The sequence below is a fragment of the Musa acuminata genome, chromosome BXJ3-5, assembly GCF_036884655.1.
Source record: "Musa acuminata AAA Group cultivar baxijiao chromosome BXJ3-5, Cavendish_Baxijiao_AAA, whole genome shotgun sequence".
Classification (NCBI taxonomy): Eukaryota; Viridiplantae; Streptophyta; class Magnoliopsida; order Zingiberales; family Musaceae; genus Musa; species Musa acuminata.
In genome coordinates, this window is record NC_088353.1 from 5,156,762 (window position 1) to 5,182,408 (window position 25,647).

Consider the following 25,647-nt stretch of genomic DNA (forward strand, 5'->3'; position numbering starts at 1 on the left):
ATAGCATATTGCATTAGAAGGCATCAAATTTTAGACTTTGCACAGAGAGTTTCTTTTTCCCCAATCAATCATCTTGATCTGCCATATATCTACGACACATGTTTCTGGCATTATCTGTCTTCCATCCTCTGTTCCTCTTCTACTTCTTATTCTTCATAAATCAGCGTCTGAGATGACCAAACATCTCAAGATCAAACTATTAGACAACCAATGAAGAAACTGTGGCTGAATGCTAAGGAAAGAATCAGTAATGGCAAAAGCATCACACTGAAGTATACAAACATCATAGCATGACACACGACAAACACATGAAAGAACAAAGAAACGCGAGTGTTCAAACATCATCATGTTGCGCAGAAGTTATCCCTCGAGTCACAAAGGTTGTGGTAGTGGTCAAAGGAACATTTAAAGTTCATTCAAAGGAACAAACAAGATTACTTTGAACGTGGCCCTGCATTGACCGATAAGAGGTCCTTTGCCTACAATGTTGACAACCCTAATCTCCTGCTAAGTCACAAGTCAAGAAAGAAGAAAGCCTAATGGTACAGTAAAAAGAAACATGGATAGAATGGAAGAACATCTAAGAGGACGTGTCGAATTTGTAGTGCTTATCGACAGCGACGGAGACATCCCAGGTGCAACTGAGTCCCTTGGGGAAGACGGCAAGGTCTCCTGCGCCAAACTCCATGCACTCTGGGCAACCCTTCGTGTAGACCTTCACCTTCCCTTTGAGGAGGTAGCACGTCTCTTGGGCATCATACTTGAGAGGGAACTTTCCTGGAGGACACCCCCACCTGAACAACAACAAATCAAAGCAAGCAGAAGAATAAACAAAGGAAACACTGCAAGAGACAGAGACAAGAAGGGATCACATGGTTTACTTGGGCCATGACTTGATGCCAAGTTGTTGTAATCGCGACTCAGGAAGGTTTCTCTCGACGGTGATGGCGAGGCTCCGTGCATCGGTCTCCGTTGCCCCATGCTTTGAGCTTTTGGCCATCGAAGTCGCGGACTGCACAGGAGGAAGAGGAAGGAGGCGAAGCGGCAAAGTTGATGGCAGTTCCTGGACTTGCTCTTATCTACTGTGATGAGAGATGGGGAACGGGAAAGCAGAGCTTGTGTCGAGAAAAGGCTCCAGTCACAGAGGGGAGCGATTTAGTGACCCGAGAGATACGAGTGGAAGTTTACATGTTCGTTGAGTTTGAGATGTAGATCGAGCGGTTGCGGTTCTCGAATTGAATGGTTAATAACTCAGTGAGTCGACTCGTGATCATGGGCTAAGTTTAGTCTTTTCCGTCGAGGCTACTAGCGAGCCATGGAGGATGTTCAAATGTGAGAATCATTATTACTCGTATTTAAAGTAGACATCTTGAAAATTGCCCTCCATAAGGAATTAATTTGGGCGTCCGATCTCAATTCCTCGTCAAAGAATTGGGTTAACTCTCAGAGTCAACTCGCCCGAGTCAAGAAAACCGGAGCGAGACAAGGAGGAGATGTCATATCACGAGGAGAGTCATCAAACCGTTGACTACGGATCCGAGTGACGTGGCAGGACGTCGCGTTCCAGATTGGGCTCGACCCATTACGATCGTTATAATGGGCCGGATCATCATGGAACGAGAGCCGTTAATCATACATAAATAAGCCTCACCGTCGAAACCCTAAAGAGCAGCAGCGGGCGGCAGCGGAGGGAAGGAAGAGGCAAGATGCCGGCCGGGCACGGGCTGAGGTCGAGGACGAGGGACCTTTTCTCCCGGCCATTCCGCAAGAAGGGGTACATTCCCCTCACCACATACCTGCGCACCTACAGGATCGGCGACTACGTCGACATCAAGGTGAACGGCGCCGGCCACAAAGGCATGCCCCACAAGTTCTACCACGGCCGCACCGGCAGGGTCTGGAACGTCACCAAGCGCGCCATCGGTATCGAGATCAACAAGCAGGTCCGAAGCTCCGTCCCCTCCTCAAACCTCCCCCGTCCTTCACTTGCTATATACGAAGAATGGGATTATCTTTTGTGCCGTAAATGTCAAAGGTTGCATCTTTTTCGTTTATGTATCGAGGTTGGGATGTTAGTCTGCGAGCTAATTGATTATGTTGCTGTAGGCTGCCTAAACACGGGTCGAATAGGAAAGACTTCTCATTGTGGCTTCATCGATGAATCGATGGTTGTTGGTGTGGTGCTACATCAGGTTGGCAATCGGATCATCAAGAAAAGGATCCATGTCCGTGTCGAACATGTGCAGCCGTCCAGGTGCCAGGAAGATTTCCGTTCGAGGGTGAAGAAGAATGACCAACTGAAAGCGGAGGCGAAGGCGAGAGGCGAAATCATCAGCACCAAACGGCAGCCAGAGGGTCCTAATCCTGACTTCATGGTCGAAGGAGCTACTCTTGAGACTGTCACTCCCATTCCTTACGACGTCGTCAATGACCTCAAGGGTGGCTATTAGTTTTCTCCTTCTTTTTGACGAATTTTCAGTTCAGCGTTTGATCCTTGTTTTGCTTGAAGATTTCATCTGTACAAATTAGTTGTTTTGGGCAGATTTTGTCATGAGATTTGTTATTGGTAGTATCAAACTTCCTTGTAGTTGAATGTTCATCTTATTATTCCCCAAATGAAAGCAATCATCTCTTATCCTTCAGATAATATCACACACTCATGTGTGTATGTCTTCATTTTTGCTAATTAATATTCTCTATTTGAAGCAAGCATTTTAAGAAATTAGTCAGGAGAGAAGCATATAAATGAGAAATGATAGAAAATCTATATTGCAAACTAATTTGTAGCTAAAACTCCATTTGAAGTTCATAACTCTCTGCATTATGTTCTATAGCAGTAAACATAAATAAACTGAGTATTAATTCAGAATTTAAAAGAATAAAGCAAATATACATATGCAGTAATAAAATCCAAAGTGACAAACATAAGAACACAATACATCTTGCTAAAATGACATAAAATCAGACTTACTCAAGTGTGCTGCCAGTGGAATACAGGAACAAGAAACCAACCTCTGCATGAGAGGAACTTGAAATAGCTATCTTGATCACCACCACCACTGCTCCAATTACCATACAGTTGCAGGTGTGATCAGTACATTCACGTGCAGGAACGCCATTCAAGATTATAAGTTAAGCTGATCACGTTCCATGGTGTCACTACCATCTTTCATCACCTACCCTGTTGTTCTTTTCCTTTGGCCCTGTCGATCCTTTCCATATAACTCCATAGGAAGATTATTGAATATATTCTCCGCCGTGCACATGAGATTGAATGGTAAGATGCTAATGATCTTGTCTAATTCTGATATAGAATTTTAGGTTATAGTCTCGCATGAACTGCAACCAAAATGGAGCATACTTTGTGCGGTATCATTCCCCACACCAATTCTCAGCTTATCAGAAGCTTGGAGGTATTTTCCAGGATGAGGGAAGCTTGCATGCCCACTCTCTTGAGTAAACAACGCCCCGTTACCTTCGAAGAACTCCAAGCCACGGAGTATATACTACTGGTCCATTCACCTCCACTGTGCTGAGAAGTTCACCAGTGAAGTTGCTCATCCGAAGAGTGTAACGCTCCCAATTTGCCATCCCAACCTTGATCGTAGCAGGGTCACTGAAGGGGCGGAAGATCCACATTGGCAATGTCACTGAATGTGCCTCCGAAGGCTGGTTTCACATGAACATAAAGTTCAGCTCTGTCGATGTTCCCTTTCTTGGTGAGACTATTCCTGTCATCATCAGGCAGATCTATCCAGTACTCAAACATCATTTTTGCCACCCGAAGGGAGGTTTGAACACATCTAACTTCTTCAACAGATGGTTCGTTGGGTCTACGAGTGACGAAGTAGTCCAATGCTTGATACCCCTCAGGTGGTACTGGAAGCCAGAAGTAACCACAACCATCATAGGACGACTCCTCCGCGAAGTCATCTGAACTCCAGACAAGCATATAATCCAGTGGTTTCTGCAGAGCTGGCAGACTAGCCACTGGTTGAAATTTGGCATTTTCTCTCACCACAAGAATAAAACCATGTAGGGGTGGTGTTGGTCACACCACTGACCATGATGACCAAGGCTGAAAAATCCATTTGGTATCTCTGAGGGTTTGTAGAAAACAGCTCCTGTTCACTTTGCCTTGGAAGAAAGACAACTCCAAATGTGTTGGAACTTGTAGAACTTCAAGTTCACCAGCGCATATTATTCCTTTGGCAAATCCCCCACCTTAAAAACCAGGCTTTAAGATGTATATGCCATTTTTCAGTCGATACGAAGATATCAGAACTAGGCATATCAATATCAGCTGATAGATTTCAAGAAAGATCCTGCAATGCATCAAGCTGAGATTGGCACATGACAATGAAGGCCAAAGCATCTGATGCCAGCAATAATTTTGCTAATTCTATTAGGATCTCATCTGATCTTTAACAAAATGGAGACCCACAAGCTTACAAACAAATTTGGATCCAGAAACTAGAAACTAATACAAGAAGAAAGCAACTAAGTTTCGGCACTAAAGAAAAAGAAGAACGCAATAAGACAAGCATCAGAAATTAAACAGAGGAATGATTGATCCTTGAATGAGTTTGTACACAATTAATAATCAATACCTGTTCCTGGATCACCACAGAATGAAAAAGGTGGTGGCGACTGCAGAAAGGAAGACATATAGATCAATTCTGAAAGAGAACATGTCTCCATGTTTGGACTTGGTATGTAAACAAAGGATACCTTAACTACACCACAAACAAAGTATGCAATGCAAAATGGTCAAACAGGCATGCAAGAAGGAAAATTCTTGACCAAATTGTGAGAAATCCCGAGTTATTATTTGAGCTAATTCTTGCCAACTCCTCAAAGAACATGAATTATTGGTTAAGATAACCATTGGGAAACCCAACATGAGACTATACCTAAAAAGAGACCTCACTAGCTTGGAATCCCTTAAAAGCACAAGAAATGCATTACTGTATATTACTTAAAAGCACAAGATAACCATTGGACACTTGACCTAAGTACGATAACATGAAGCTCGTATATTACTTATTTATGAGAGATTATATGGGTATGATAGAGGTAGACACCATATGAGCTATACACTTAGCCATCTAGTGATGGGAAACTACGCATTCGAGGAGATAGGTTCAGTGTCATTTTCGATTCAGGAATTAAGAGCTAAGCTTAATTCACCAAATATGATGAACGAGTTCTTCCAAAATCCAAGAAGAGGTTGTTCCCCACGCGCCATTAATGTCTCTGTATCAGTTTGGCTTTGGTGATAAGAACAGGGTGGGAATGGGATCCTCTCCTGCCAAAGAAAAGTTGGATGCTTTCCTTTTGTTCTACCTCTACTTTTCTCTATTCTTCCACCTGCAGGGGCGGCTAAGGGCAGTAATAATTGAGCATCATGCACGAATCGTCTATATCTAAGATCAAAAGTCAAAATATCAAATTTGATATCCTCTTTCTAGCTAATTTTTTTACCCAAATATATATAAAAAAATCAAATGTAAGGTTTGTATAGAGTGATATAAGAACATATTGAATGAAACATCACACGATCGTTTAAAGTGTACCAAGTCTATATTTTTAATTTATATTGTCTGTCAAATGTTTACTGAAATATTAGCTTGTGAGATCCCGAATTAAATATTTATATATATATATATATAGATCCTTAATGTGTCATAAGACGTTTTAAAAAAATTGATCATTTATAGATTAACATGCAAAAGAATTGTACGATTTGAACAAAACTAACTATTATTTATGGACATGTGAGTTTAAAATAGATAAAAGTATAGTAATATAAATCCTTCTTCAAATTATAAAAAGGAAGAAAAATAAAAAAAAGAAATCTTCTCTCAAGAAGTGGGCATGAATGTTTCTTGGCTTCATGAAGCGTATATTAAGCTCTGTAACATGGATAGGGCCCTCAAAAGCAGCTTTGTGAGGTTATGGACTTTAATTATGTCATCCCCTTGAATAAGACTTCACTTTATCAGTACATCTTTACAGACAAACAAGTACTAAGTAGACCATTCACTACCTAATTGATGAGGTGGATGACTTGATCAACATTATCCAATTTTGTTGAGTTGAAACATCTTTTTCCTAAGGTTGATATATATCCAAAGCCTGATTCAATCTCCAGCACCAGCATGTGGTGTCACTGTCATACCATTTGCTACCCACATCTGTGAGGGAATTATCTGCTTTACTTAGGAACATTCTGAACATTACTTACTTAGATTGCCAAATCACAAGCTTCAGTAAAAGTACACAGATTTCTGTGGGGAAACAAAGAGAGGGTCCAGAAAAAACATTCACAGGACAAACTGTTGTTCGCTTTTGGAACAAAGACAGATGGCTGGAAGATGTAGGGATTGACAACCAGCGGATGGTGCAACAACACGATCAAAGAACTGTTGGATGCCTGACATCCCACATTGGATTCCATAGTCGAAGATAAATGTGGTAGAGTTCAGCGAAGACCATCTTGTCTTGTACACCAATGGAGAAGTAACGCAGAGATGGAGTTTGATGCCTTCCACCATCTTTTACGGATGAAGAAGGCTAAATATCTAAAGGTCAGTACTTTTGTGTCCTTGAACGCCACTAGAGAGTCTTGCCAAGGATACTCCATAGGCATAATAGTTGACAATATCATATGGATGTGCCTTCTTTTTCTTCCAAATAGAAGTGGATGTATGAATCATCTGTGCGAGACAGGCCGAAGCAACATCGTCTTCTTCTCTGTCCACTTGTGAACTCACTCTTTCTCAGCAAGACCGGTGATGGCGCAGCTTGTTTACGGACTGCAGAGGGGGAGGAGGGCAGAGGAGGAGGTGAAGAAAGAAGATGACAGATGCAAGCCGAGAAGGAAGAGAAGGTGAAGAGGTCTGTGACCGTAGGCAAGTCTAATGCTTGGCTTTGGGGGGAGCAGTTCATCCATCTCCCCTCTGTTTCCTTTTTTTCTTTTCCTGTGTTTTCCTCGGCATCATGTCGCTCTCTTATTGGATTATTCTTCCTCAAATTTACGGCTTGATTTGGTGGTGTGTGTGTGCTGATCTTTCCTTCTTCTTCAATTAATGCTTGATTTGGTTGAGATGTAATTGCGTGATGGATCGAAGATGAATCATGAAATAATGACAGTTCCATTAGATACTGTGATCGACCCTTTTTCTCCATGTTTGTGTTCCTTTTTTAGCTGGAAATCTATGCAGCAGCCATTGCCAAGATCTTGACTGTCACAATCTTACCCTGAAATTAAAATTCCTAATGTTGAATCCGAGTGAAGGTCTTACAACATTGAATCCAGAAACAATACATACAATAAGGAAAGGTGAACCTGATATATGCATATAAAAAAAGATGGATCTAAAATATCAAAGGTTAATGGGATGGTTTTTCTTGGTTGATCATAATGAGAAGAGAAAAAGGGTTAATTTGTTCTCCATATTTCACAACAACAATAAAGCCAAAAAAAAAAAAGGAAGATGAGAGCTCGTGATGATTTGATAAAATATTTATCAGCCAAGCTAGTCGATATTTTCTTATGATCTTTTTGTATCAAAACTTCAAATGTCATTACATAAGATATTTTTGGACAATCAACAAAGTCATTAGGAATTCTTATGTTTGACTCTAAAGTCTCATTGGCTTGATCATGTATTTGCTAAAGTCCCATTGCTTGATTCTTATGTGTTTTTCATGGACTCTAAAATCCATTCTCTTGAGAAGATAATTTTTACATATCTAAAATATTATAATGATATATGAAATCAATTTATTATAGATTGAGTGTTCAAAGTCTCATCCATGAAATCTTTAGACTTAAAATATTAAGAAATATAAGGGTTTGAAATCTCATCCAAGTATCCGAAATATTAGTCTTAGAAGTAGTATATCCATTTTATTTATCCATCCATTTATTCTTTATATTATTAGCCCTTGTTTTTCTAAAAAAAAGGGGGAATATCTCTCTCTCAAAGAGAGAAGTCATTCTTTACATAGTATTTTGTAAGTTAATATTAATAATTCTCCAACAAGAAGTTAAATTCTCCTTAACCTTGACTTAGACATTAGACATGGACTAAGACTTTTTTTTTTCTCAATAATTCAGCAAGCTAAAAGATTGCCCAACTCCCACACCACCACCGGCGACATTTAGAACTATTACATCTTTTATTTAAATGATTAAAGAATCGATCCTTAACTCGGACACAATAATCATACAGCCATTAGAGGCCCCAAACATTATCTGATATGAATTTTATGAATGGATGTTAATGATATGTTAAAAAGGATCTTAATATTTGGGGATGCATCTAAATTTTGCATAGGTAAATAATATTTAGATGTAGACGAGATATAGTCTTGTTATGGGATTGTACCGTCGATTATGGGTTGGCTGGGCTTGGTTAGAACCTGAAGGTGTAAGGATGTTCATGGATCTTGCGTGGCAGTTCTACGAGGTAGTTGATCGGGTCCAGAGGTGGGTGAGGCAACACCAAAGTGGTTTTTTGGGTGATGTTTAAGTATTCAAGACAGGCTCGGGTAGAAGAAGATTACAACTCATTGATGAGTTCTTGCACAAAAAAAATTTGTCAGGGGGTGCTTCCCAACCCAACCATTCCGACGATCAAGTTCGCTTTGAGAGATTTGTGATGTAAAAGAGTTGGTCTCAGAGAAATCCAACCCCTGGACTAGTGCTAGGGTCAGCTTTTATACCTGTCTAGTCGTATGAACCACTTGTAATGACCATAATATCTTTTCTTTAGTGTTCCATCTATGGAGGCAGCAGACATGTAATGATAATAATGTCTCTCTTTTTGACTTTTGATCAAAGGGGATGACTGACTTATAATAATCATAACGCCCTCCCTATGGTGCTTTGTTTGTTGATGTCGACTGATGAGGGGTAGACCTGATTAATTGCTTGTAGGTTGTGGGAGGCCGATCAAGTTGACCCAAATAACCTCTTTTGGATCGTTATAGTTGTCTCTATATTCGTACGAGCACGATCGAATCTTTATTTTTTTATGTTAGCACCCCTATGATACACAGTTGATATGAGAAGTGATTGATTGTCAGAATAATTTCTATAATCTTATTTAAAGATTCTTTTCACTTGTTATACAATATTACAAACCAATTCAAATTTTTATGGCCTCCTATTTCTAGTTCATTTTGTTGTAAAGAAAACCTTGCCCATGGATAACTGCGTACAACCACTTAGTTGTCCATCAACGTCTATCTCGATAGGCTTTCGATTGGGCCAAACATAAAGGAGAATTCACTTTGCACTCCTACATATTCTTCCTCACCGGCGGTGAAAGGACAGCTGGGTTATTTCGCGCGGCACGCTCATCTCGCGGCTCACAGGGCCCCACGTGGAGCTCCCGAGTCCACACACCATGGGTCCGCTTCGCCACATTTATACCCTACACGCTTCCGTCTCTTCCCACTCCCTCTGTTGCGCTGGCTCTTTTACTCTACCGTTAATACAGTTACTTTAGTTGCACCCACCACCCCCGCCCCCAAATCTACCTTCGATCCTTTCTCTCTGTGTCGGAACGGACAGCGAGGTAAGCTCCATCAAGCTTGGATTCGGTCCGATAAGCGTATACATGTCTTGCATTGTGATGGGGTCGTAGGAAGACTGGTATTTATATCTTGCTCACTTGTCTATGTGGTTTGATCATGACGGTGGTTAGGTGACGGTAAGGCAGGATATGTGGCCGTCCGGCTTGCGGGTGATGGTGGTGGACAACGCCTCACGCTACCTCGGCCTCATGGAGCGGCTGCTGTTGTAGTGCAACTATCAGGGTTCGAATACACCCGCAATGGACATATGCCATTGATCCATTAATCTTCTTCTTTCTTTGATTGTTTCATTACGTTCGAGTCATGTGTTAGTGAACTTTGTTTCCTGATCGCTTATTAGCACCTTTTTATTTGGATCTTCTACAAAAAGTTATGACATGTGCACAAGTTCAAGAAGCTATATCACTCGTCATGGATAATCGACAAAGCATTGATCTAATCATCAGTGATGCATTTTTGCAAAGCGATGATGGCTTGTTGATTCTGAAACCCCTCGCCTTGGCACTCGATTTTGCTGTGATAAGTAGATTAACTACTCCAAAAACATATATTTTAGCGAATAATTCTACTTGGATTCTTGATGTATTTGCGTGGCGTAGTGTTGTCTTGGAGTGAAGAATTCGGCATGATGATGAACTATATAGCCCACGGAGCTTGCGATTTCCTGATCAAGCCACTGAAGATTAAGGAACTGAGAAATATATGGCAGGATGTGTTCGGAAACAAATGGGATAGCGGTATGATACGATCGGGTAGTCTCGTGAAGAAACAAAAGGATTGCATACTACCCATTCGAGAGGCAGATGGAGTCGTCACCGACGTCTGTGACCTCAAGAAGGCCAGACTACAGTGGACGACGCAACTCCATCAATCAATTCGTGGCAGCAGTGAACGCTCTTGGGCTCGACAGTTCGTGCCAAATCTACGGATTTTAGTTCGAGTTGCTTTGTTTGTTTCCACGATTTGAAGGAAGCTAATTTATTTTTGTTTTAGAGGCGTTGCCAAAGAAAATTTTGGAGATCATCATCTAACAAGGGAGCAAGTTGCCAGTCATCTGCAGGTAATTTACTTGAAGATAATTAGCACCCACTGTTCGAGAATCCATGAAGCGTTCTTGTACGTTTGGATGCAGAAGTACCGACTGCAGCTGAAGAGGTCGAGTTCGTGGATGGCCGTGGAAAGCGTTGAATCTTCCACGTTTGATTCCAATGAGGAAACGCAGAACAACGAGTTCGTGGTGCCGAATCTGTCAGCAGCTTTGGGCCAATTGGATGCGGTGGTGATGGGGAACTATGGCAACAAAGCTGGTGAATCCTCGAGCAGCTCGCGCGGCACGACCGATGACCTCAACACCTGCTTCGGCGATGGCTTCCGTGAACCGAACGGGCCCCCGGCGTGAGAAGCCTTCGGCCCCTGTTATTGGACACTGGATTCTTAGAAGTCACTGCTAAAAGGCTTTGTTTGCGTTGAGAAGGGGAAGGAATGATCTTCGAATAGTATGCTTAGCTTCCGCATGCTGACGAAATGCCACCATATTAGAAGTACTCGAAGATCACGCTGATGCCCTCTGTTTCATCTGCTTTGCTCCGCCGCCTCGCGCTACCCACCGCCCTCCGCTTCCGTCTCTCCGAGCACGGCCTCCCTCCCGACACCGACACTGACACCACGTTCGGTCAACCCACTCACCTCGGATCCCGCATCTACCCGTCCTCTGCATGATCGCCGATATGTTCCTCGACGCCTAGGTCGGGTCAACCGGCCAGCCAATATACGCCCGGCGGAGAGGCGGTGGGGGGCACGGAGGTGGTGGAGGTGATGGGGGAGGGAAGTGAGGCGGACGGCGAGGGAGACCGCGGAGGGTCTGGCGGCGGCAGCGAGGGCCACGGGGCGTCGCTGACGGCGTCGGACGAGTTCGTGAATCCGGTGAGAAGTTACGACACGTGTGCGACATCAGTGAGGGGTCCACGTCTACTTTGATATGTGTCAGATCGCCTTTATGTGGGGCCCACCGCCCTTTGCTACTGCCGGACGGCAATGATTTCTGTTTCGGTCGTTTAATTTTTTTTCTCCCGTTTCAATTAGGCGAGTGTACATGGGAACTAATTATAAATTACCCGAATTGTTAAATCTTTTTAGTATCTCAATCTTTAAATTTTAAAAAAATTATATTAAAATTTTTATAGTTATAAAAGTAAAATATTTAGTTTTATTTATTATAATATTATTGATTTTATCGATGGAAGATATAACATATGATAATATATATAAAATGATACAAAAATAATAGGTAAAAAAAAATTAATTTTTTCTAATGTTATTGGTGTTATTGATGGAAGATACAACATACGAATAATATATAAAAAATGATACAAAATAGTAGGTAAACAAAAATATTTATTGACGATTGCATCGTGGGTAATTATTATGATGATGGCAAGTGAATGATATGGTGGTTGACTTTGTCGATATCGATGGCAAGGAAGAAGAGGAGGCCGAGCGGTGAGGCATTTGTATTAGTGACAAATGAAGAAGAGGATGAAGGTAAGGCATTTACGTCAGCATTGTATCGCTTTGCCTCCTCTTCACTCTCTAGCACTATTTTGCATTTGCATTGATATCAGAAGAGGAAGATGAGGCAACTGAGACATCTGCATCATCGACGATGAGGAAAGTGAAGGCAAGCAAGGCAGAGCGGTATGGTATTGAAGGAAGAGGAGGCAGGTAAAACATCTATGTCGGCGTCGCATCGCTCTGCCTTCTCTTTGTTCTCGTTGACCATCGCATCATTCAATACGACGTCGCACTGTTTCCTCTATGTTAGTGCCATACTACTCTAGCTCCTCTTCGTTTTACTCAACCATTGCATTGTTTAGTGTGGCGTTGCATCGTTTTGTCTTTTCTTCGTTCTCATTGACCACTACATCATCAAAAGAGGAAGAGGAGACAAAGCCATACAACACCAACATAAATGCCTCACAAGTCTCCTTTTTTGCCTCTAGCATCATACCTTTCTACCTCCTCTTCGTTCTCGTTGACTACCACATGGTTTGGTGCAGTATTGTATTATCTCATCTTTACTAGTACCGTATCACTCTGCCTCATCTTCGTTCTCATCGACCACCATATGGTTTAGAGCGGTGTTGCATTGCCTCCTCTTCGTTGGTACTACACCACTCTGCCTCCTCTTCATTATTATCGATTGTTGCATTGCCAGAAGAGGAAGAGGAAGCAGAGCAATATGGTGTCGATGTAGATGCCTCACCTCCCTCATCTTCCTCATTTGACGTCGATACAAATACATCACCGCTTTGCCTCCTCATTGTCGATGTTCGAAATGACATCGACAGATCCGACCATTATATCGATCTCATTGATCACGACCACAATAACCACTTATGATGTCATCATTCGTTACGAGATTATCTTTTTATCCATCGTTTTTATATCATTCATACACGTGCTGTCACGTATTATATCTTTCGTCGATAAAACCAATAATATTAGGATAAATGGTGTTAAATATTTTACTTCTATAATTATAAAAATTTTAATATAATTTTTTTAATTTAAAAAATTGAGATATTAAAAAGATATGAAATAATACGTAATTAGCTAATACTACAATCCTAACGACCAAACAAAGATGTGGCGCATCTTATGGGGTATGGCTTTGCATCGGAGAAAAGTTGTTTGGAGGTACTATTAATATAAAACCATGACCGAGTTAACACTCCAATATTTTTATTTTTATATTGGCGTTGGAGTCACGAGAGGTTCCAGTCGAGCGCTCCTTCAACGGAAAGCCACTGCACACACTCGACCTATCTATCTTATCCAGAGAGATGAATTAGAAGAATAATTTTAAAAGAGTTTGATTATATATATATATATATTAAATTTTATGATTTATAATATAATAATTTAAGTATTTAGATTTATCTTAAACTCATCATTATTAATTTTCTTATATAGAATCAGAATTAGACAGATAAAATTTAATATAGTCAAACTTAAAAAAATAAAAAAAATCCATTAAACTCTTGTTCGATTAAATCAAGATAAGTCATACCATCACGATAAATAAATACAAATTAGTAAATTAAGTTTGACCCTTGAATGAAGACAGTCAACTCATAAATAAATATGAGAAAATATTGGTCATAATTAACTGGTGGAAAATTTGGACGAACCTTATAGTTGCCCAGTAGTAATTTTACCGAAAGATTTTAAACACCAACATTCGTCGCTCCCTCCGTATGCTCACCATACAATTATTCATACATATCGAACAAGTTTCTTTGCCTTGCCAGGTAGGAGATACAAGTAGTATGACTAGCCGAATCACCTTCGATAGAGCTAGCCATTTGTCCTTTGTAGTCATCGAGCAACCACTGAATTGGATGGTGGGGTGTCAATGGTGAGCACTTGAAGATCATTTCATTCGCCAGTCTCCATGCGTCTGACGACGGCGCAGAGACCCACTTGGAGGGTTTAATATGGGGAGCGAGAGAGAGAGAGAGATCGAGAGCGAGAGTGCAGAGATGAGGGAGGGCAACGTGGTGCTATTCCCGTTCTTGGCGCACGGCCACATGAACCCTTTCCTTGACCTCGCTCGCCTGCTCTCCGCCCGCTACCCTCACCTCACCCTCACCCTCGTCACGACCTCCGGCAACCTCGCTGGCTTCCGCCGCCTCCAGCTACCTACCTCCATCCGCCTCGTCGCCCTTCCCTTCTGCCCCTCTGATCACGGACTCCCTCCCGACGCCGATACCTCCTTCGCTCTCCCGCCACACCTCGTAACCCACCTGAACCACGTTATCGAGGGATGCCTCCTCCCCTCCTTCCGCCGCCTCCTCTCCGACTTGATCTTCGCTGCCTCCCCTCCCGTAATCTGCGTCATCGCCGACATGTTCCTCGGCTGGACGGCCCCGGTGGCCAAAGAGCTTGGCGTCTTCCACGCCACCCTCTACACCTCCGGCCCTTATGCCATGTCCATCTATTATTCCATTTGGATTAACCTTCCGCACGTTGATGGGAGCGACGGCGAAGACGATGAGATTGCCGTCCCGGGTGTCCCCGGCGTCACCGTGCGCCGCCGCCAGCTGACGCCCAACATGCGCTCCGCCAGATCACCCGACCACAAGGGCGCCGCCTTTGTCCGCCGCCAGGCAGTGCTCTGCAGCAGCTCCGGCGCCACCCTCTGGAACACTGCCGAGGTCCTCGAGAAGCCGTTCCTCGACGCCTGGGCCAGGTCAACCGGCCAGCCGGTCTACGCCGTGGGTCCCCTCTTCGCCGCCGCCGGTCGAGTAGCAAGAGGCGACGGCGGGCTCGCTGCGGAGTGCCTCGCGTGGCTGGACCGCCACGTTTCAGCGTCCGTGGTCTACGTGTCGTTTGGGTCACAGAACCGCTTGCCGGCGGAGGAGGCGGCGGAGCTAGCGGCAGCGTTGGAGGAGCAAGGAAGACCGTTCCTGTGGGCAGCCCCAGCGCCTGACCAGGCCCCGCCGCCACCACCTGATGGGAAGAGCGAGTGGACGTCGGGACTGGTGGCGCGGGGTTGGGTCCCGCAGGTGGATATCCTGAGGCATGCGGCGGTGGGCGCGTTCGTGAGCCACGGGGGGTGGAACTCGACGCTGGAGAGCCTCCGGTTCGGGGTGCCGGTGGTGGTGAGACCGATGGGAGGCGAGCAGTTCTGCAACGCGAAGCTGGTGGCGGAGGTGCTGGGGGCGGGGGCGGAGGCGGTGGGGGGCAGGGAGGTGGCGGAGGCGGTGGCGGAGGTGATGGGGGCGGGCGAGAGGGCGAGGGAAGTGAGGCGGAGGGCGAAGGAGATCGCGGAGGGTCTAGCGGCAGCAGTGGAGGGCGGCGGCAGCGGGGGCCAGGGGGCGTCCCTGACGGCGTTGGACGAGTTCGTGAATTCGGCGACAAGTCGCGTCACGTGTGGAGCAGCAGTGGGAGTCGATGTCTAATTTGAAACGTGTCCTCATGCACGTGGGGTCCACCGTCCTTTTTCTGTGAATCGACAAGACAGCGAGGGTATCTGTTGTCTTTTAATTTCTATAGCCTCTTTTCTTGCCTCGGGTTGTCAGACTAATGAGGGTATCGACCCTAATAATCGAAAACGCGTGTCTGCATCTTATGGCTTTCCTTCGAAGAACAGACATTGAGATCACCACAAAGTAGTAGTTTTGTTAAACGTCAAGTTGGTTCGGTTTGGAATTTTTATTTGAACCACTAGTGGTTGAGTTGCTATGAATATAAATGAAAGACGTAAAGTTTAGGATTGGCGGTTCAATCGAGACAGATGGGACAAAATCATGACTCATCCGCATAATATTTTTATAATTTATCGAGCATCATTGTATATAAACAATGATACATAATCATCACATGATATCATATATATATATATATATATATATATATATATATATAATTTACGTTCATATTTATTTATTTTGGATTATTAACTTACACAAAGGGATCAGATCCTCAAATAAAAAAATCTCTTCTGATCTTGAAGCTTAATATTTTTATCTTAAAAACACAATCGAATAACCAAGAAATGAGTTCGAACCATAGAATTAATTGGGATATCAATTTTTTTCCATAAGAATCATAAAACTGATCATTCGAATAGGTATAATAATCTAAATTAAAATGTTGAATTTCAATAGACATTTCATAAATTAAACGAAACTTTATGAAGTGCTCGAGAAGCAGACATTTTGCTTAGTTTAACACAGTTCTGTTCTTTAAAGTAAACTTCACTTTCGTTACTTGAAAAGTAAAGTTTAGTTTTCTTTTTTCCCGAAACAAAAAAATACTATCAACACAATGGGCTTGTCTTTGATCGGTTGCATCTTCGGGTGGGGCTTGAAATGTTGGATTTGTCTATATTATGTGCTTTATTATTGTTTTTGTGAATTTGGTGAAAGTAATATAAATCGAATGGCTTATTTTCTTATCAAGTTATGTTATAATTTTTATTGAGATATTCGAGTTGATTAATAGATTATTATATAAATAATAAATTTTAGGTTTGATTCCACGAATTAACGTTATGATCGTCATTTGATGTAATAATTTTCTTAAGATATAGTTTTAGAGAGTGCCGTTCTATTTTCTCCTCGATAAGAATTGGTTGGCATACAACGGCTGTGAGATGGAAGGAATTGCTTTCTCTGAAAGTGAAGATGGAAAGGAAATAGCTAATGCTATATGCGCTTGAGTTGGCTACTCTGTAGGTTTCTCGGTCCACAGGAATGTGGGGTTGATGGGGTGACATATAGTGATCGATAGGGCTGACGTGGAATAATCCATTAGTAAATTATAAAAAATATGAATTAAGAAGGGATGAGAAGTTTAACTCTAAAGTCAGTCATTACATGAGGTGTTTAACACAACACGATAAAGTCCTATGAAAGTAGAGTGACCTAACCAAATGTCTCGATGTCCCAAAGCTATATATAGGTAGAGCTCAAGGTGGAATTCTTTAAAGTAATAGTAAAGTGCTCCCAAGTATTTACATGAAAAGATCAATATTAGATCCATGCTTAAGTTAATATGAGCTCAAAATAGAATGGTTAAAGGGTTGAAACATGAGAAGAGAGAAAAATATTTATAATTTATAGTTGAGGCTCTCTAACCACTTATAGTTAGAATGATCATCAATATGATAAATTTGATACAACAATCATTGACATGGTAGATATATAGTAATGATATAATTGATTTGACAATGATAACTGTCAATGTAATGTAGAAATATGATTGAATATATGGTCTCTTTTTTTCCCTAGGCCTCTTTCTTGAGGCTCATTAGGTATTATTTATATGTATTGTTATGCATGTGGCTTGATTGTGTAATAGTGTTGTACGAGGAAAGAAATCAATCATTGCAAGTATTTGTTAATCATGTTGGGAGTGAAAAGAACAAAAAGAAATATAAAAACGAATATCATAAAGATTAATAATCAAATAACGTACCAAAAAGTCGATACAAAATTAAACATAGTTAAGCAAATCCTACTTATATTCACGTAGAAAACTATATTCTTTATAATATATAAGAACAATTATAAAACTCTTGAGTTATCTCGATATAATTCATAATCAAAATCTTCATAAGCATCTAGAGTGTCTTCGGGTGGCGCGCCCTTGGAGGCTACAGGGGTTCTGCCGCACTTGAAAACCTCAAGTCATGGCACAATGTAGACTCGGTGGTGACCGAGGAACTTTTGGGGGCAATTTGAGATCGCTATTGTATCCCGAAGTGTTATGGTATTTACACCCCTCGGCTCGATCAATGGCCATATGATCCGTTTCCCGACGGATTTGGGTTAATCGTGGGTGCCCTCGAGGTGAGACTGAGGTTCTCGTTACATCTTGTAATCGAGGAGTACCTCTGTGAGTGGGGGATACCATCGTCCCAGATTATCACGGACTTAGCTGGTTTTACCTAAGTCGTGCGGCACCCTTGCATATCCATCCACAAAGGTCAGCCTCCCTGAAACCTCCCATGGTCCCTTAGGACCTACAAAAGAGAAAATAGGTTAGAGAAAGTGCCTCACTCGGGAGCCACAAGCAAACATTTCTGAAAACACTTCATAAACAATACAAATTACAAACATACTATACAAGCTTTGAATGGTTGCACAACAAATAGTCAAAATGGTCCACTACAGACCGAATATCTCTCACAAGTATCAATATGACACAACCTTTATTTACAAGCCTAAGAAGGCCACCAAACCTAACTAAAATGGGGTTGTTAAGTCTTCGACCATTCCTCTATATGCTGTGCAAAGCATGAACAAACAGAAAGACATGGACATACATAAGTATTACATTAAGCATCTTGTTTAGAACTTTGTCCATGATATTCTCCCCCACTTATTCCTTCGAGATCCCCGTCGAAGCCTTTGCCGACACTATAACTCCTCACCTTTGCCGAGTCTTCAATCTTTTGCTCCAACTGCAATACGGCTCTTGGCTCCCAACTACTCTCCACTGTTGTTTTTGAGTAGTCAAACCTTTGATTCACTATGCTGCTTCAACTCGCTAATGACTCTGACTCTAGTGTGGGGTTGGCTAAGTTGTGTTGATCCCTGTTGGTTCATGCAGATCCTCTAGATGAAGAAAAAGATCATCCTTACTATGCGTCAGTTTCTCAAATGCCACATGCTGTTTGAACTTGGTAGATGCTTGTTGGAGCTTTAACAAGCATTGCCTCGCAAACTTATGAAGTTTTGTGTCATTCTTCCATAAAATTTGCCCATCGACTCTTCTTTCACTTAGTTATCACTTCCAAGTAGATTCGCATCACTTCCGCTTTCGATTGGTATTATTCTGTTAGGAAATGAAGCGGATAATCTACTCTCAGAAGCACTGATCACCATTGGTGAGGATTTGACAACTAATATCTTCGAAGGGTCTTTGAACCTGTGGAGAGCTCCTCTGTTAGATAGATAAGAGAATTATGGTACTCGGTTTCACTCATTCTCTTAAGAGTTGAGAAGATAATGGTTACTTAATTTCATCCTCTTTCTCAAGGGTTGTACTCCATGCATCGAGCTGATTATTGACCTTCACTTACTCTTTGCTCATACTTTTGAAGCACTCGAAGTGTTTGCACTTCTTGCATTGAGTTAACTTCTGTGATTCACCTTCTCAATGCTATCATCGAACTTATGGAATGCAGGAAGTTTTCACCCCAACTTAGAGTAAGTCTCTAATAGTTTTAGTCACATCTATGATTGTACCGTCTTCTCCATCAACCCAGTCGCCTACTCCACTAAGTAGCAAAGGTACAGCACCGTGTATTGTCTACTTTGTTCCTTGGTCATGTACTCTTGCATGGCCTGAAGTCCTTCACTTTCGGCTATCTTGATGAGAAGCTCGTTAACACTGACCTTACGAAGTTCCTTGGCCTCGACCCTTCAGTCTTGTCTCGGTACTTGGAGTTTGTCTTTGCATGCTCCACCTCCTCGGTCCCTTTCATGACCAAGTCCTCTCCCTCTATGAGAGCATGAGATCAATGACTTTCACGGAAGTTCCGCCTTTGCGGTACCATGGCACTGCCATGCCCATGGCCCTACTATCCGTCGCCTCGCACCTGCATCTGTTTTCTTCATGATCAGTAGATATGTCTCTGTGGCACTCCTCTAAGTCCACCTCCATTCTAACTGATGCTTAATTTTGGGTAGCTAAGTCCCTATGGACTCGTCATCGCTTCCTCGCCACTTTCGACCCCCTACTTCAACATCTCTATGTTCTCCAAGCAGCTCCCTTTGGTCGATAGAAAGATAGACTGCAACTCCCATGCATGGCCTCTACCATCACGTTATAGGGTTTACACTGATTCTGTTCTCCTTAGTTTTCTTGGTAGCAACGTTCGTTTACTTGACCTTGTCCTCTGGCTTGCCGGGCTCCCTTAAGCGAATATAGGCTCTGGAGCAATCCAACTCTCCAGCTGCTTCGGTCATACCTTTGCATGATCAAGTCCCTCCCATGGGACTCACTAATACTTGTATTCGAACATTTTCCTTGGTGAAACACAACCCCCATATGCTGATAACCAAGGCTTTCATCTGATGCAAAACTCAATGCACGCACGGAAGACCCGCCTTTGCGGTACCATGACCTTCACTCCTTAAATCCATAGCCCTTCTTGTCATCGTATTGTTCACCGAAGTGGAGCTTCTAGTAGCTCCTAATCATACCTTCGTATGATATAGTCTCTCACGGGGCTCTGTCATGTGTATCGCATTATCACGAACTGTTCCACCATGATCCGCTACACCATGTCGCCTCCTGGTGACCTCTTTATTGCATTCTGATCCTTGTGGGATGAACTCAAATTGTGATCCCTCCATTTGTGGCATATACTAATACATCGCAGGGTCTCTTCCACCTTCGATTTTGTTCGCTCTTTCGGCAATCGACTTTCATCCACCCACTCTTGGGTCACATCTAGATGAAGCATCGCTCTAAGACAGTCCGTCGTCTAGTAGCTCCCGAAGTCCACCGACTTCATTGCAATTAGTACACCATTGTCTGGATCCTGGGCCTCTACCCCTACCAACACAATCTCTGTCATGCACCGCTTCCTTTATGGCAACTTGAATGGCAACACTATGACATATTCTTCAAGAGTACCTGCCTCCGCGCCCTCTTGCCCCGTGCCAAGGCATTCTGAACCCAACTTCACCTCCGCAAGTTGAGTCGCCTTAGTTCCTCCATCAAATGCTTCTCCAAGATAAGGTGCATGTGCCCAGAAGCTCCCTTCGTCTTTGGCACCATGCAAGATGAGTCAGCTCCATCAGAATGAAGGACCCATGAAGCAACATAATCCTGCTCTTGCCTCTGCAATAGTTCATGTCCTTGACCTCTGTCCAAGGAAAGTTCTGTGCCTCCGCTCCATGTTCAATCTTCTATGCTGGCTCCATTCATGCGGCTTGGGTACTTCGCCAAGTTATACTTAAGTTGCTCCGCTCCTCGTTTTGCATTGAGTTGATGGTAGCCCTCGTGCCCACCATTCCACGGGTTAGCCCTCCCTTGAGTCTAATCTCCATATCAACTCCAAGTGTATCTTCATTTGTGTTATTTTGGGTCGCTCCCCCACTTGATCTCGCAATGCATCCACCAATGCATTCTCTCAAGCGAGATCATGCGATGACTCCTTGCTGCTCGCTCGATCCATTGAGCTTCGTGGAGTTGTTATTATTATCATTTTTTTAGGTACTCCTCCTCAACATGTGTGGTCTGTTGCACATGATTCTCCCTTTAGAAAGCCAGGACTTATCCCTCATGGATATCTATCCCATTGGAACAACATCTCTCTTCGTTGCCTTCTCTCTGAAAGTTTCTAAGACCACCATCCGCTTGGACTACTCCGATTTGCTGAACAAACTGTGCATTATTCTACCTCATGCAAACGCATTTGCTAGATTGTGACTCCACGTCAATACAGCCCCTACTGCACCACTCAAGGCAAAGCAACATGCTGAACTCGCTGTACACTTTAGCTTCCTACAGACGTATTCTTCTCATATCGAAGAGAAAGTTCCAATGCTCCATGGCGCCGAGTTTCGGTTACTTTGGGATGGCCACGAACATTCCATCATCCGCATACAAGTCCTTGCATGAGTACCGAATTCTTCGACTTAGCAATTCCCCTCACTTTTGTGAGCTTTGCACAACTCTTTCGATCATTAAGTAACTCATTCTACCTTGCATGGTCTCATCCTTTACCAAGCGTCTCGCTTGCCTTGAGCACCATCAAGTGTAGTTGTCAACATCGAGCTGTAGGTCGAACTCAGCCATCCCAACCTTTGTGCGCTACATATTCTTTTAAGTTTACTTATTCTCATAGTGCCTCTTGTGCGAAGGGTTGGCCATTCATCCGAATACCAATCTCAGATGCCCGCTCCTCCGAGCGACTGCTTTTCCCTACATCTCCATGCTCGTTTTTGCTAGTCATAGGTGCCCAGCAAGCCAATCACGTGAGTGATGGCACGTGTGACTTGATACAAAATCTTTTTGCTTATTATATTTTGGCGTATATCACTTCATAACTATTGCATAAATGCATATATATATTGTGATGTCCTTGGATTTGTGCAATGGGAATCGGATCGTGATGAGATCATGATAATGAGATCGATTCACCTTCAAACACATATCCTAAATAATCCCGATCATAGGTTACTCGAGAGGGACATCGTGATAACCGGATAGACTGGTGTGCTATATACCCGTCCATATGATGGATGCAGCTGGTCTCATAGCTGCTCATGTAGGGACAATAGGGATACAATACAGGTGCTCATTGGAGAATGAGTTCATTGATTGATCCGCTTACGGAATACTGGATGGTTGATGATGCCTTATTGTCAGAGAGCGATTCCGTAGTCCTAGTGGTGTATCTGGTCCTTAGACTTGAGACACCAAGGATGTCCTGCATGAGTGCTCCACTCTTTGATACCAGACTTATAGGTTTGGCTGTCCCAGATCTAGTACAGCTGGTCATTGGGAGTGGTAGTCGACCTTACGAGGGCTATTGAGTGTCGACAGAGGATCATCCACTCTCGGCGTGATGAGAGGAATATCCCATGTGTTCTTGCTCAGACAAATCCCTGGCCAGGGTCATTCGGGTTGAGAGAGAAAGAGTTCTCCGGGAGAATCCGATTAGAGCGAGACTCGAGTAGAAACCGTATGGGTCTGACAACACCATGCTCGATATATGGTCTCTGGGATATTAGATGGATGAGGGACTATAGGTATATGGTAACTGAGGACAGACAGGTCTAATGGATTGGATTCCCCTGTATCGTCTGGGGACTACGACGTAGTGGCCTAGTACATCCGTAGTCGATGAGTCGAGTGAATTATTACAGAGATAATAATTCACTGAGTTAGAAGGAGTTCTGACAGGTATGACTCACGGCCAGCTCGATATTGGGCCTAGAGGGTCACACACATATGGTAGGCATTGCGATGAGTAGAGGTTCGGACATGAGATATCCGACGGAGCCCTTGTCTTATTGGATGCAGATCCAATACCCACTAAGGAAGGACCCATTAGGGTTTGACACGGGATCTCTATAAATAGGAGGGATTCACAGCCTCATAGGCTAGAGTCTTTGCTTGCCCTTCCTATTCTCCTCTCCCTCTCCACCTCAGAGTAGGCCTGGAGTTTTGAGGAGCGTCGTCGCAACCCTACTGTGTGGATCACCGCTAGAGAGGAGGACGCTTGACCTCCTTCACCCTCTCCTAAGGATCTGCAAGGAAACATGGATATACGATCTCCCTAGGTAACACAATCTCTATACGGAGTTTTGTGTTTTGCGGATTTTTTGCGCACCAATCTTCGTACGACGACGAACATCTTTTTGGGAATCGGGGATTTTTGTTTTCTTGTTCTTCCGCTGCGCATATGATGTCGCCCCCCATGATTTCCCAATAGTGGTATCAGAGCCAGGTTGTTCGTGCGAATGATTGGTTTTGAACTGCGTGTGTTGTGTTTAGGAAGAATATTGACGTCAAAATCGTTGACGCAAAAGCGATGAAGGGCAGCAACAGTTGCTGCCCTAGATCTGCATGCCTGCAGCCACCTGCAACGGCAGCCGCAGCTGCAGCCAGGCAGCACAGTGCCGGCGCATGCGCAAGCGCTGTGCCTGCAGCAGCCGGCCGGCGGTATGCTTGCAGTAGGCTTGCTGCTGGCGGGGCTGGCAGCCCACGGGCAGAGGCGTCGCAGGGCAGCGGCGCCTGCCGCCGCTGCTCCCGCGGCCGAAACCCCCCCACAGGGGCGGCCACCCGGCGGTACAGCACCGTCTGCGGAGGCAGCGACGCCCGAAGGGGGCATCCACCCGCAGCGGCATCGCCGCCAGCGGGCGTGCCGCCTGCATGTCACGACCTTAGCTGGTTTTGCCTAAGGCGTGCGGCACCCTCGCGCGTCCGTCCGTAAAGGTCAGCCTCCCCGAAGCCTCCCATTGTCCCTTAGGACCAACAAAAGAGAGAACGGGTTAAAGAGAACGCCTCAATCGGGATCCACAAGCAAACATGTCCGAAAAACACTTCATAGACAATGCAAATTACAAACAGACTTTACAAGCTCTGAATAGTTGCACAACAAAGGGTAAAATGGTCCATTACAGACCGAAAAGCTCTCGCACGTGTCCACATGACACAACCTTTATTTACAAGCCTAAAGAGGCCACCAACCCAACTAACATGAGACTATTTAGCCTTCGGCCGCTCCTCTACCTGCTGTACAAGGCATGAACATGCCAAAAGACAACAGACAGACATAAGCATTACATCCAACATCTTGTTTAGAAGTTTGTCAGTTACATGCAGGCGAGGGCAGTGCCCTCGCCCCGCCGCACAGGCCGCCGCCGACAGGGTGACGGCGGTGGCAGTAGCGAAAAGGGGAAAGGGTATTAGGGTTTTCTGGGCAAAAGACAGTTTTGCCCCTCGGAATTTGAGAAATTCCAGTTTATGTCTTTTGTCCAAATTACGAAAATACCCTTAGGAATTGAGAAATTCCCTACATGTCCCTGATTTCAGAAAAAAATTAATTAATTAAAAGGTTTAGTTGATTATTATTTTTATTATTATCAAGTAGTCCTACATGATGATGATTATTTATACATGTGATTTATGATGTGTGGACGGATGATCATGGACCGTGTGATGTGTGTACTTGTGATTATGATTATTGAGGTCTGCGAACTTCCATTATATTTCTCGTTTATTGTCGGGCCTGCGTGCCTATGATTAAGTTGTAATCACATGAGGAGGCGCAGCGGGAGCGTGGATGCGATAGCGGGACCCACGAGACGGACGATCGTGATGCATGGAGATGCATCAAGATGTCGACGGAACCGACGAGGACGAGATGGACGATCACAGGGCATGGAGATGCACCGTTGCATACATAGATCTTGATGTGAGTGATTAGGCCTACTGGCTCGAGCCTAATCATATTAGGTTGTGGTCCATGATCATCTGATGTGATTGCTTATACACATACTAGATATGTATATATATTTGCATGCGATGTAGATATATATTAAATATGTATATGTGTGACATGTCATATTAGGAGACCAAATTATAGAAATATCTCTCGATAATATTAAGTCGGTAAACGTGAGGCAATTAGATTGACCCACGTGGCCTTCCATCGTTATGAGTAGGAACCGATTCCCGGTGTATGTTGAGTTGGTCGAGTCCCTCGAGACTCACCTATATCGCGATTCGCTATCTTGCTTACGACATAGAGATGTCACCGGTGACCTGAGGGCATGGTATGCTTGGTCAAGTCCCTCGAGGGTATATCATCAAATCAGACTCATCTTGTAACGAAGGTGTTGACTTAACCGAGCATCATGGTTGGTCGAGTCCCTCGAGGCCATGGTGATTCGGAGGCCGAACAGGACGGGAATCACAAGGAGTTGTGATCGGCAAGAGTTGCCTACCTTTTAGGCTTAGTGTGATTGGTCGAGTCCCTCGAGGTTACACTAAGACGCTGATTGG

The 25,647-nt window shown here is 43.6% G+C and overlaps 4 protein-coding genes, 1 long non-coding RNA gene and 1 pseudogene across 5 annotated transcripts; 4 read left to right on the plus strand and 2 right to left on the minus strand.

Annotated features, from left to right (window-relative positions):
* Window positions 1-360: 360 nt before the first annotated feature.
* Window positions 361-1,283, minus strand: LOC135583277 (uncharacterized). The gene is made up of 2 exons (XM_065151265.1): window positions 882-1,283; window positions 361-794 (listed from the first exon to the last, which is right to left on the minus strand). Exons 1-2 carry the CDS (start codon window positions 998-1,000, stop codon window positions 581-583), a joined length of 333 nt encoding a protein of 110 aa, XP_065007337.1. The 5' UTR covers window positions 1,001-1,283; the 3' UTR covers window positions 361-580.
* Window positions 1,284-1,655: 372 nt separating this feature from the next.
* LOC103984423 (large ribosomal subunit protein eL21z/eL21y) lies at window positions 1,656-2,593 on the plus strand. The gene is made up of 2 exons (XM_009401897.3): window positions 1,656-1,943; window positions 2,193-2,593. The coding sequence occupies exons 1-2, from the start codon at window positions 1,707-1,709 to the stop codon at window positions 2,448-2,450; spliced, it is 495 nt and encodes a 164-aa protein (XP_009400172.2). The 5' UTR covers window positions 1,656-1,706; the 3' UTR covers window positions 2,451-2,593.
* Window positions 2,594-3,148: 555 nt separating this feature from the next.
* Window positions 3,149-4,770, minus strand: LOC135638231 (hypothetical protein At1g04090-like; annotated as a pseudogene).
* A 1,683-nt stretch (window positions 4,771-6,453) lies between these two features.
* LOC135637729 (uncharacterized) lies at window positions 6,454-7,190 on the plus strand. Its single transcript, XR_010496356.1, has 2 exons — window positions 6,454-6,590; window positions 6,701-7,190. It is a non-coding gene; the product is annotated as an uncharacterized LOC135637729 (long non-coding RNA).
* Window positions 7,191-9,482: 2,292 nt separating this feature from the next.
* LOC108952862 (two-component response regulator EHD1-like) lies at window positions 9,483-11,108 on the plus strand. The gene is made up of 4 exons (XM_065150571.1): window positions 9,483-9,590; window positions 9,720-10,518; window positions 10,603-10,669; window positions 10,742-11,108. The coding sequence occupies exons 2-4, from the start codon at window positions 10,190-10,192 to the stop codon at window positions 11,006-11,008; spliced, it is 663 nt and encodes a 220-aa protein (XP_065006643.1). The 5' UTR covers window positions 9,483-9,590; window positions 9,720-10,189; the 3' UTR covers window positions 11,009-11,108.
* Window positions 11,109-13,934: 2,826 nt separating this feature from the next.
* LOC103984421 (crocetin glucosyltransferase 3) lies at window positions 13,935-15,737 on the plus strand. The gene has a single exon (XM_009401896.3). The coding sequence runs from the start codon at window positions 14,106-14,108 to the stop codon at window positions 15,570-15,572; it is 1,467 nt and encodes a 488-aa protein (XP_009400171.2). The 5' UTR covers window positions 13,935-14,105; the 3' UTR covers window positions 15,573-15,737.
* Window positions 15,738-25,647: the final 9,910 nt, after the last annotated feature.